We start from the raw sequence: 12,714 nt of genomic DNA on the forward strand, positions 1-12,714 counted from the left end.
TTTCTTCCATTTGCCGTGTGTACACAACCATCTCTCTTTCCCGCTCATTGACACACCCACACCCAATTCTCCCTTTCTATTCCCTCCCCCACCTCAGCATCTCTTTCCCTCCTTTCCTCTCTCCCCAGTTCATGACTTCTGTGTCCAAAAATGCACTCCCTTCCACCACTTCATTCGAGTCCAGATAACAGCAGGGGTTGGAGGCAGCCTGCAGCAAGCCATATGTAGCCGACCCAGAAGTCTTCCCCCAAAGTCAGAGCTGACATCAGAGGGAAGGCTTTGCATCAGTCTGGCGGCGGCTGAGGTGTCAGGTGAGAAGGGGTAGATACTGGATGTAGGAGGTGAGAGGAGACAGACTGTAGATAGAAATGGGGAGGGATCAGACACACTGGATGAAAGGGGAAAAATAAGACAAACTGGAATTCCTGGGGAGAGAGAAAAAGACAGATGATGGATGGAAAGAAAAGGAGAGGGGAGGAAGACATTGAATGGAAAGGAGGAGAGGGGGAGGATACGGATGGAAGGGAGGAAAGAGAAAGATGGAGCAGACACTGAATAGAAGGGGGAGAAAGAGAAATGAAGCAGATGCTGGGCTGAAAGTGGGGGAAAGATGGGCAGATGCTGGATGGAAGGGGGGGGAGAAAGAAGGGTGGATGATGGATGGGATGACAGAGGGGGCATAAAGGAGGAAGAGAGGAGACAGATCAGATGCTGGGCAGAAGCAGCAGACAGAGGGGCAGATGCTGGATGGAAAGAGGGGGAGGGGCAGATGCTGGATGGAAAGGGACCTCAGGTCAGCATCTGAATGGCCGTGCAAGTCTGCATGGGTCCAAATGGTGCCACACACTGCTAGACCCCCCCCCCCAGTCCATTGTGCTTTCTAGAAGCCAGTATTGTGGTGCAGCCTGGTCCCTGCTAGGTTTTCTCCCCCTAGAATGGGACAGACTGTGCTTTTGCCGGCAGAGGCAGAGTGGTGAGCCTGCACGATGTCGCAAACTAGCCCCCCTCCCCACCCCACCCCACAAATGTCCTTCACCCAGAACAGGATCGAATCTGGGTTCCCAGTAGCTGAGCAGTGAGCCTACCGAGGTAACCCTACCGAGAATGGAACCAACTCTGCAGTAAGAAGATTTAAAGAAGACTTAGAACCATAGAGCACGAGACTCCCACGGGGATGAAAACAGCCTACCTAAATTCTGGCGATGCAGGCATGCAGCTTACAAGTCCGGCGTCGCGGCAGGAAATAGCCATGCTGAGCACTGAGCTCAGCACGTACACAGATGAAAGCCTTGCTTGCTGATTGGTCCGGCAGCACGGCGGGGCGGGGCCGCCGGACCAATCAGCAAGCAAGGCTTTCATCTGTGTACGTGCTGAGCTCACTGCTCAGCATGGCTATTTCCTGCCGCGACGCCAGACTTGTAAGCTGCATGCCTGCATCGCCAAAATTTAGGTAGGCTGTTTTCATCCCCGTGGGAGTCCCGTGGGCCAGGCGGCGTCCCCGTGGGAGTCCCGTGGGTCAGGGGGGCATCCCTGTGGGAGTCCCGTGGGCCAGGGGGCGTCCCCGTGGGAGTCCCGTGGGCCTAGGGGGGGAACCCGTGGGATCCCCGTTCCCGTGCAGACCTCTAGCATAGACCCCCGCCCGCCCTGTCGTTTTTTATTTGGAGTTTTGTGCAAAGAGTACGTTCTGTAGTGTCTTTTTGTCTATCTGTGTTGTTAGGGGAGATTAAAAGAACAGCAGCGTTTTGGTTCATCTGGTGTAGCTGGCAAGCTTTTGAAGGTTCTTTTTTTTTTTTAAATCATTTATTTAAATACAACCAAAAATGGTACAAGAAATACTAAATCTATATAACTTAGTTAGTATTGACTAAAGAAAAGTATACAAAGCAATATATAACTCATATAGTCCTCAATTGAAGGAAAAAGGCAAGACACAAACAGAAAAGCCCCCTGGGGAGAGGGGATATAAGTACAATAAAAATAATTAAAGAAAGAGCAGTAATTAGGTGTTAACTTACTGTTTAACTAAAGTCCACACTGATCAACTTGATTCATTCTGGCTGCATTGGAGTCCCTTTACTCTCTAAGGAAAAACCTAATTGGGCAGGTTCAAAAAATATATATTTATTCCCTTGATAGGAAATAAAACATTTACAGGGAAACCTTAACTGAAAAGTTGCACCCAAGGAAATCACTTTTGGATGAAATTGTAAAAATTCTTTCTTCCTGGATTATGTCCATTTCGAGACGTCTGGAAATATATATACCCTTTCACCTAAAAAGGTGAAAATTTTAAGTTAAAGTACAATTTCAATAGCATTTCTTTATCTACAAGAGAGACTAACAATGTCGCCCGACCCAATGTTTCAATTTCAGAAGATTGAAATATAGCTGATACATCTAATTGCATAGTTCAGCTTCTAAAACTTTTTCTTTTTGCACATTCTTTAGATAACAGATTCTCTGCGTCGGGGGAAGGTTCAATTCCGGACCTTTTAAGACTGTTATCAAAAAGTTCTTAAAGAGTTCCTATGGAGTCATTAACCTGGCTATCGGAAAATTAAGAATCTTTAAATTTAAATTTTTCTGTTGATTTTCCAGGTTTTCTATCTTCCTTAGAAACATCATTTTATCAGTCATTTGTTTGGTCACCAAATTTTTATTCTCAATTGTTAATTTCTCTAATTAGAAAGTTCAGCCTTCTGCTGTTGAATTGAAGTCTCCTAAAGGGATATCCTGGATGAAGAGTTTAAAGTAATAGAAATAAAGTGTGTACAAACCGAGTGCAGGTTTTCAATTGTTGACCAGATAGAGTCAAGAGTCACTCCTGTGGTTTCTCAAGCGGCTTGAGGGGGGAGATGGCTGCCAGATTACCTTGGGCTAGCTCCCCAGAGAGCAAACTCCGGGCTCCCTCACCCTCCCCGCCGCTGGCTCCTACAGGTTCCAAGCTCCCAAAGTGCAATGGCTGCTGTCCAAGAGTCAGCATCGATAGAGTCACTTTCGGGTGCAGTACGTGCCGTGCTCAATGTGTTGGGCAAGCCCTCCTGTATTGTCTGTTCTCCCGATGTTTCCCCAGGCTTTGGGGACGTGTGCAGTCCTCATGGTCTCAGCGAGAGCTCGCCGTCCAAGCTGTGCTCTGCCCCAGTCACAGCAGCGAATACGCCCGCTGAGTAGGGTTGGACTGTAAAGGCTGTTATTACAGTCTTTCAAGGTGTTGAAGAGCCAGAGCTAGGTGGAGGAAAACCCCTCTGTTTTCCCTTTCTTTTATGCATAGAAACTAATTTACTAAGGTAGTTATTCAAGAAGAAAATCGCCGTTAGACTGGGAACTCACAACACTGCTTCTGCTCAGGGCCGTTTTTGAAGGTTTTCATTCTAATCAATATCTAACAGTATTTCTGGGAGTGAAGTTGCTGTTAGAGTTCACAGTTAGTTTCTTAGTTCTGCTTGGCTAGTCGTCAGACTAATTGTACTTGGGGCTGCACAGCCCACTTATACTACAGCCAAAAGTTTGTGTTTTAGTCTCCACCTGCTGGTCGAGGTGAGCTATAACCCATCAGTTTCTGAGCTGGTCTGGATGGACTAAAAAGAAAATTAGTAGGCAAGAACCTAATTTCTCCTTTGGCATTATGGATAGAGTGACAGAGGGCAAAGGTGCTCTTAGATTCTTGCTATCCAAGTGGACAGTATTTTTGCAGGAGCTAACAACCTGGCTGGCTTATTAGTATAAAGGAGGGCCACTTTTTTTTCTAAGGTACACAGATATGCTTGCTTATTATCAATCACCTATCCTTGTTGCTATTATCTTGTTCCTATGTCTGTGTTGTGCGGAATCTGTGAGTATATTTCTTCCCTCTCCCACTGTGTCTTTTTTGCGCTCGCACAGGTACTCCTGGACTCAGAAGATGCCGTGCTTTCGGATGAACTGAACCATGCCTCCATCATTGATGGAATCCGCTTGTGCAAGGCCAACAAGTATCGCTACAAACACATGGACCTGGAGGACCTGGAGGCAAAGCTAAAGGATGCACAGGTATGGAAAGAGTGGGGTTCCGATCTATAGAGGTTGTGACTCTACCCCTGACTCATTTTGAGATGCTAATATAAACCAATACAAAAGAATGCAGAAAAATACTGTTAACAGCTAAACACACTTCTGTTTGTCATCAAAAACAAAACAGGTACATATGTGTATCACAAACACTAATACAGGGGCACTACAACAAGTGCCCAGAGAAACAGAGGAACCAATAAAATGAATAATGAGGAGAGAAAAGCCTCAGATCCCAACCTCCACCCTGTAGAGCCAGTGATAGGTATAGCAGGGTAAAAAACCTCATAGGCATAAAAAAAACCCTCTTCATATACAAATTAAATTAGTGTTCTGTGCAATGCAAGTAAATCCACTGAAATTTAGAAAATAAATAAAGGCTTAACAGCATCTGTCATGGACCTTTTCTAACGCAGATAAGCCCTTCCTATCATATCGTAAAGCAATTCTCACCGTGTTTCTGAGTTCTGTGTTTGTTTCTGGCTGTATTATAAAGACACCTAGGCACCTGTGTGTCCTTGCAAAATAAACTTGGTAGGTTTTTTGCCAGGTACTAGTGATGTGGATTGGCTACTGTGAGGATGAGTTGCTGGGCTAGATAGACCATTGGTCTGACCCAGTAAGATTGGCTATCTTCTGAATAGGCACCAATTTGGCTTTCCTTCCTAGGCAAATTGTAACAGCCCAGTTGAAGTGGCTTTCCATATGTATTACCTCTTGTTTCTCACATTGGATCTCCTCTACCAACTGACTTTTCACTTGTAAGTGATCAAGATTCATATCCCCTCCTTCCTCTTCTCTCAGAAACACCGTCTGCGTCTGATCGCTACAGATGGCGTATTCTCCATGGATGGTGACATAGCACCCTTGCGAGAAATCTGCGCATTGGCCCAACAGTACAATGCTTTGGTCTTCATTGATGAGTGCCACGCCACTGGCTTCCTGGGACCCAATGGACGGTAAGACTTCGCACTGGAACTGCTTAAGCAGAACTGCATGTCTGACCTGCATTTGAGTTCAAGAAGGTTCAATTGCAGGAAGTGAGGAACCATAATTTGTTCAGGAAAAGGCTTAAAACTTACCTTTTCCCTTAGAACTGGACTCTGGATTACTTACTTATTTTTTGTGTAAGTACTGCTTTTATGGACACTGAGATGAGTGTTCAGCGATAGGCACTCTGTTAGTTATGCAATAGTGTTTATTAAGGTCTTTTGCAACTGTTGTGTTCATGGTAAACTGAGTTTTTTTTTCTGTCCGTCACTTTGAATTCATTTGGAGAAAAGTGGGTTATAAATGTCCAGGTCAATATTCAAAGTGATTTAACCAGCCAGAAATGGCTACTGGCCAGTTAAATCACTTGTTCAGGGCCAACTGAATTGTAGCGCAATCCCTAATTCTATCCTGACTAGACTACTTAATGTAACACTAGTTCTTTGCTCTAAAATGTTGCTAAATGTCTACAACTAGCTCAAAATGCATCAGTAAACTCATATGTGGACTATGGAAATCAGAGCACCTACAACCCTACTTACTATATGAAACTACATTGGCTGCCCATAACTGCAAGGATCAAGTTTAAATTGGGCATCACTGCCTTCAAGATCCTGAGAGGGAATGCCCCCGACCACCTAACTGAGCTGGCCGTTCTACTCCAGGGTGCCTCCCAATGGATATTCTACCAGATATCTTTTCCACTTAAAATTCCCAGCATGCAACAATATAAAGTCTACCAGGCAAATTACCTTATCAATCCAATATCAATTAGCAAAATGCTGGAACCAGCTACCACTTCGATCCTGTGACCACTATCTCAGATTCAGAAAGCTTTTAAAAGCATTTCTATACCAAGACAGGGAGCCAACCCTGAAGTGACTGAAATGGTAATTTGTAAAAGCCCATATCTAAACTGTCTAATGCAACTCCTGGGACATAACGATGAGCCAAAGATGACCTATTTAAACTTGTAACTATATTTATCCCAGGACAAGCAGGCAGCATATTCTCAACATGTGGGTGATGTCACTGACGGAGCCCCCTAGCGGGCGTTTTCACAAGCAAACTTGCTTGAAGACCTTCAAGCTTGCGATTTGCCCGCATGCCCCTCCTGCCCGACCTAGGGTATGCGTCTCCTCAGCGTGACCTCAGTTCTATGTTTTCCGCAGAGCCAGAAGCACTGCTCCCTTGCTGCGCGCGATCTCGTCCCTCTTGCACCGCGGCTTTCTTTGTTGTTTTTATTTGAGTCGCTGTGCTCACGTCTTTTTTTTTCTTATTTTTTTTCGTGTCTTTTTGACCGGACCTCTGGTCTTGCTCTGGCCACTTGGCCTCGCGAGGCTGCGGCTGTGTTTTTCTTATGTCCCGGCCTCGAACCGGGTTCAAGAACTGCACTAAGTGCAATTGGGTTATCTCCATCAGTGATCCTCATCGTTGGTGTGTGGAGTGCCTGGGTGCGGAGCACCGCGCTGAGTCGTGTCCGCGTTGTGCGACTTTGCAACTGCGGACTCTTCATCGGAGGGTGGCCAGAATTCTTCAACTTTTTGGCCCGATGGATCCTGAGGGACAGGCCTCGAGCTCGGCCTCGACACCGGTGTTAGGTGCCTCAGCCTCGAAGTCCCTCTCGACCTCCAAGGCTCCGGCCTCGGGTAAGGCTCATCTTTCCTCCTCAGGTGTGCCAGCAAAGAAGCCTACCTCTGAGTCTCATGCGAGTGCCGTCTCGTCGGCATCTTTGAGACCTCAATCTAAGCGTGCCTCCTCACGTAGGGAATACTCTTCCTTGAGGTCGCCCCCGAAGGAGCGCACTGCTGCATCTGTGACCCAACATCCTCTGGTCTCGGTGCCTATGTTCAAGGACATGCTTAAGGCTATCCTTACATCGCAGATTTCCTCGGTAGTGAGCCAACTGGTCCCGACCTCGACGTTTCTGCCCTCGGTATCGACCCAGCCCCGGTCTGACCAGCCTGAGCGTCCTTCTCTTGTGTCTCGGAGCCGTGCCCGCAAGACTCACAGGATTCCCTTGAGCGATTCTTCAACTCCGGAATCGGGACCTGTGACTTTACGGGGGCCCGTGACAGGGACCTGCTTCTCGCCCGCTACTTTGCTGAGGTTTGTCCCTTCTAAAAAGTTGCGGTTTTCTCCGCCTCTTCGGGGCAGGTCTCCGACCACAAAACCTTCCAGGCACACCCTTGTCCTCGAGTTAGACTCTACTATGCATTTCCCCTCGAAGCGAATGACTGCCTCTCAAGGGTCTTCTAAACTGGTGGAGGAATTTTCCTTTGCCCCGTCTTCTCTGGGGCTCCCCAAGTGGGTCCCTCATACTCCGGGGTCCTCCCCGACCCACCTTATGTGGGGGCATTCCTCGACGCCCCGAGGCGCTTTAGTAGAGCCTCCTTGATCTCCCATTCGCGGGACTCCGAGGCTCCAGCATGCTATTCAAGAGAAATTTCTCCCTCTTTCTCTGCTATCCCCAGATCTCGCTCGGGGTCTCCTCAGGAAGATGAGTCTTCTTCTCGCAACTCCTCCTTCACTCGTTTCATTGCTGACATGGGCAGGGCCTTGAACTGGACCTCCAGTCTGAGTCCCGTTATACCCAGGAATTCCTGGCGGAAATGGGTGTTGTTCATCCACTCTGTGAGGCGCTGCGCTTGCCATTGCACCAGGTTCTCCGGCAGACATTTCTCCGGAACCTGGAGACCCTTATGCGGTCCCGGCTATTCCCTCCAAATTGGAATCCCGGACGATCCCGGTCAAGGGGTTCGAAAGTTCTCAGCTTTCTCACCAATTCTTGGTGGTTGAATCTTCCTTAAAGAAATCCAACCCCTCGAAGGTATACGCAGCCGTCCCGCCGGGCTGGGAGAGCCGTACGATTGACAAGTTTGGTCGCCGTCTTTATCAAAACTCAATGATGGCAAACAGTGTCTTCAGCTATAACTTTATCTTCACGTCCTATTTCCAGTTCTGTGTGGAAGCCCTCCACTCATTCTGGGTGGATGTGCCGGATTCTCGTCATCAGGAGTTTTGTCTCCTTGAGGAGACTCTCTCCCAGCTCCGCCTCTATATGTTTCAGGCGGCCTATGATGCCTTCAAGTTGTCCTTGAGGGTCATGGCTTTTGCGATCGCCATGCGTTGCCTCGCTTGGCTCAGGATTGTGGATATGGATCCGAATCTCCAGGATCATCTAGCCAATCTCCCTGGCGTGGGTAATGAGCTCTTTGATGATTCCATTGAGGCGGCCACCAAGCGCCTCTCGGAACATGAACGGTCCTTCACCTCTCTGGTGAGACTTAAGCCGAAGACCTCTCTGGCTTTTCAATACAAAATTCCTCTCCGGAGGTATCTGCAGAAAACTACTGCGTTCTCTTGGCCTCCTTCGAAGCGGCCGCAACAACAGCAGCAGCGGCAAGCTAAGGCCCAGCTGCCAGTTCCAGCGAAGCCTGGGCCGTCTTTTTGACAATTACGGTATGAGCCTTCGGGCTCCCTTCCTTCTGGAGACTTCTCCCCTCCCCATCGGGGGGCGTCTCCATTATTTCTACACCCAGTGGGAAAGTCTTACCACCGACAGTTGGGTGCTTTCCATCATCCAGAAGGGGTACTCCCTTCACTTCAGTCACGTACCCCCCCAGACCTTCCTCCAAAAGAGTTTCCTTCAGCCAGGTCTCAGCTGCTTCTCCTTCTGCGGGAAGCTCGGGCTTATCCCAGGACAAGCAGGCAGCATATTCTTAACATATGGGTGACGTCACCGACGGAGCCCCGGTACGGACACTTTTAACTAGAAAGTTCTAGTTGACCGCACCGCGCATGCGCGGGTGCCTTCCCGCTCGACGGAGGAGAGCGTGGTCCCCAGTTTCTTTGTTTCCGCGGAGCGAAGAAGACGCATGTGCTTTCAACGGCTGTTGAAATATCCTACTTTGCCTTCCCGCTCGCGTAATTTTCTTCCTTTTTTGCTTTTTTCCCTTCGGGTTTCTATTTAGTCTTCAAAAAAAAAAAATCTCAATTTTGTTTTTTCCTTATTTTCTGGCCGGCCCCGGCGGGGCCTGTCGCCAACATACAGGCCTCCGGGTTTGATTTTGCAGAGGCCGTGTTTCCATTCATGCCCCCTCAGCCAGGTTTCAAGAAGTGCTAGCGGTGTGCACGCCCGATCTCTCTCACTGACCCGCACAATTGGTGCTTGCAGTGCCTGGGTCCAGAGCATCGGGCTGACACCTGCACCCGCTGTGCCACTCTTAAAAAAACGTACGTTAAAAAATAGGCAGATCCAGCAGAACATCCTTTTCGGTACCGGATCTGCCATGGAGTCTGCCACACCATCGACGGCGCCGTTAAAGTCGGCACCGACTACCTCGACACCGCCTGATCCTTCCTCGGGGTCGATAGCGTCAGGTAAGCCGGCTAAGAAGCCTCCCTCTTCCCTTGAGTGCCCTCCTGCCACAGCGGCGACACCGGTCCTCCCGGCATCAAGCCGACCCCGTAAACGCTCCGCCCCGATTTCGGTGAGTGCCTCGTCATCGGCTTCCTCATCGCCGGGGCGTAGAGCAGCACCTATGGTACCGAAAAAGAAAAAAGCGGTACCGGTGCCTCCTCTGGACGACCGCATAGCGGCCATACTCCAAACTCAATTACAAGAGCAACTACAGCAACAACTACAACACCTGTTGCAAACAATATTGGCCCCGCTCCTTCCGGTACCGGACCGGCCCGAGCCTCGCACCGTACCACCGGAGTCGACTCCATCGGTACCATTAAACACGTCTATGTCGGTGCTCTTGGCGGAACCAATTAATTCTCTTGTGCACTCTGATACCGATCCTCTCCGACATCGGGACCGGCAACAAGCACCCCAAGACCGAGACCGGCACCGCTCTTCTTCCCCCGGTACCGTCTCCATGCGTTCTGGCAAATCTCTTTCTAAGACTCGCCACGCAGAACCATCCACACCACCGTCCCGTTCTATACACACCGACGTCAGGGACCCGGACCTCTGGGAAGAATCCCAACCCGGTACCGATGATGAGGCTTCTTCATCCGACGAGGAACCCTCCACAATCGATACCAGCTCCAAGCCTGAACAATCCTCGTTCACCAAATTTCTTCGGGAAATGTCAACAGCTCTCTCTATCCCGTTAGAATCTGACTCTAAGAAGTCACAGGCTTTCTTAGATGCCCTAGACTTCGAGCAACCCCCCAAAGAATTTCTAAAGTTACCCGTCCACGACATCTTACGGGAAACTTTCTACAAGAATTGGGAGAACCCTCTCTCGGTACCGGGGGCCTCTAGAAAACTGGATAGTCTCTACAGGGTAATCCCTATCCCGGGGTTTGACAAGCCCCAACTGCCCCATGAATCTCTTCTTGTCGAGTCCACCTTGAAGAAGACCCAGGGATCCAGTGTTTATGCTTCTACCCCTCCTGGCAGAGAGGGTAAAACGATGGATAAATTTGGCAAGCGCCTTTATCAAAACGCAATGCTTGCAAACAGAGCTAATAATTACACCTTTCACTTCTCCTTCTACATGAAGCATCTGGTTCAACAACTCTCTTCATTACAAAAGTATCTTCCTGAACGTAAGGTCCCTCTTTTCCAACAACACATTTCCAGTCTGCTCCAACTCCGCAAATTCATGGTGCGCTCCATTTATGATTCTTTCGAACTCACCTCCCGAGCATCTGCCATGGCGGTCGCCATGAGACGTCTGGCCTGGCTGAGAGTTTCTGACCTCGACGTTAACCACCAAGACCGCCTAGCTAACGCACCTTGTCTTGGTGATGAACTTTTCGGAGAGTCCCTAGACTCCACCACCCAGAAACTCTCGGCTCACGAGACCAGGTGGGATACTCTCATCAAACCGAAAAAGAAGACTCCTCCTGCTCGCCCCTATAGACAGCAGTCTTCCTACCAACGCAGATTCTCAGCCAGACCTCTCCACCCACCTCCACAACAACCTCGCCGACCTCGTCAGCAACAGCAATCTCAGGCTCGCTCCCAATCTCATCAACCTGCCAAGCCTCTCCCTCAGTCAAAACCTGCTCAGCCCTTTTGACTCCTTTCTCCAGGGCATAGCCAGTCTCTCACCAGTGTTGCCTCTTCCTCAACCTATCGGAGGCCGCCTTCAACTTTTTCTCAGCCGTTGGGAGGTCATCACATCAGACCAATGGGTTCTCACCATCATTCGCCACGGCTACTCTCTCTCAACTTCCAGACTCTTCCACCAGACAATCCTCCCGTAGAGTCTGCTTCTCACTCCTCTCAAACCCTCCTCCTCCTCAAGGAGGTACAATCCCTCCTTCTTCTCAATGCCATCGAAGAAGTCCCCCACGACCAACGGGGTCAGGGATTCTACTCCCGCTACTTCCTGGTACCCAAGAAGACAGGAGACCTACGTCCCATCCTCGATCTCAGGGACCTCAACAAGTGTTTGGTCAAGGAAAAGTTCAGGATGCTATCCCTTGCCACACTTTACCCTCTTCTCTCTCAACACGACTGGCTATGTTCCCTAGACCTCAAAGAGGCCTACACTCACATCCCAATCCATCCGACTTCACGTCGCTACCTACGGTTTCAGATACAGCACCGTCACTATCAGTACAAAGTGCTACTCTTTGGCCTGGCATCATCACCCAGGGTGTTCACCAAGTGCCTTATTGTGGTGGCGGCCTTTCTCAGGTCTCACAACCTCCAGGTGTTCCCCTACTTGGACGATTGGTTGGTGAAAGCACCTACGTCTCCACTTGTGCTACAAGCCACTCAGAACACCATCTCCTTCCTCCATCTCCTGGGGTTCGAGATCAACTACCCCAAGTCGCATCTGCTTCCCACACAGCGCCTTCAGTTCATTGGAGCCGTTCTCGATACCACCCTGATGAGGGCGTTTCTTCCCTCCGACCGACAACGGACCCTGCTCCACCTCTGCCGTCAGGTGCTCCTTCATCACTCCATTCCAGCTCGGCAGATGATGATCCTCCTGGGCCACATGGCCTCGACGGTCCATGTGCTTCCTCTGGCACGACTCCACCTCAGGACACCTCAGTGGACTCTAGCCAACCAATGGTCACAGACCACAGATCCTCTTTCTCGTCCCATCTCTGTGACATCGTCTCTTCAGCAATCTCTTCACTGGTGGTTGAACTCCTCCAATCTTTCCAGGGGTCTACTATTTCATCTACCCCCTCACTCCATGATCATAACCACAGATGCCTCCCCCTATGCATGGGGAGCTCACATGGGAGATCTTTGCACCCAGGGACTCTGGACCCCTCAGGAGCGTCAACATCACATCAATTTCCTGGAACTCAGGGCCATGTTCTATGCTCTCAAGGCCTTCCAGCACCTTCTCTATCCTCAGGTTCTTCTCCTGTGCACAGACAACCAAGTCGCCATGTACTACATAAACAAGCAAGGCGGCACCGGATCTCCCCTCCTCTGTCAGGAGGCCATCCGCATCTGGACCTGGGCCACGGCCCGCAGTCTCTTCCTCAAGGCTGTCTATATCCAGGGCGAACAGAACTCCCTGGCCGACAAGCTCAGCCGCATCCTTCAACCTCACGAGTGGACCCTGGATCCTCCCACACTCCGCTCCATCTTTGCTCAGTGGGGCACTCCTCAGGTGGACCTATTTGCAGCTCCTCACAACCATCAGCTGCCCCAGTTCTGTTCCAGACTCTTCTCGCCTCATCGCC

General features: G+C 49.7%; 1 protein-coding gene across 1 annotated transcript in view; it reads left to right on the forward strand.

Annotated features, from left to right (window-relative positions):
* Nucleotides 1-12,714, forward strand: part of GCAT (glycine C-acetyltransferase) — a 55,495-nt gene that overhangs the window by 24,817 nt on the left and 17,964 nt on the right. The window contains exons 4-5 of the mRNA XM_033929928.1: nucleotides 3,883-4,029; nucleotides 4,852-5,006. Coding sequence (XP_033785819.1) covers nucleotides 3,883-4,029; nucleotides 4,852-5,006 — 302 coding nt within the window. The remainder of the gene's footprint in view (nucleotides 1-3,882; nucleotides 4,030-4,851; nucleotides 5,007-12,714) is intronic.

The sequence above is a fragment of the Geotrypetes seraphini genome, chromosome 2 (genome assembly GCF_902459505.1).
Source record: "Geotrypetes seraphini chromosome 2, aGeoSer1.1, whole genome shotgun sequence".
Taxonomy (NCBI): Eukaryota; Metazoa; Chordata; class Amphibia; order Gymnophiona; family Dermophiidae; genus Geotrypetes; species Geotrypetes seraphini.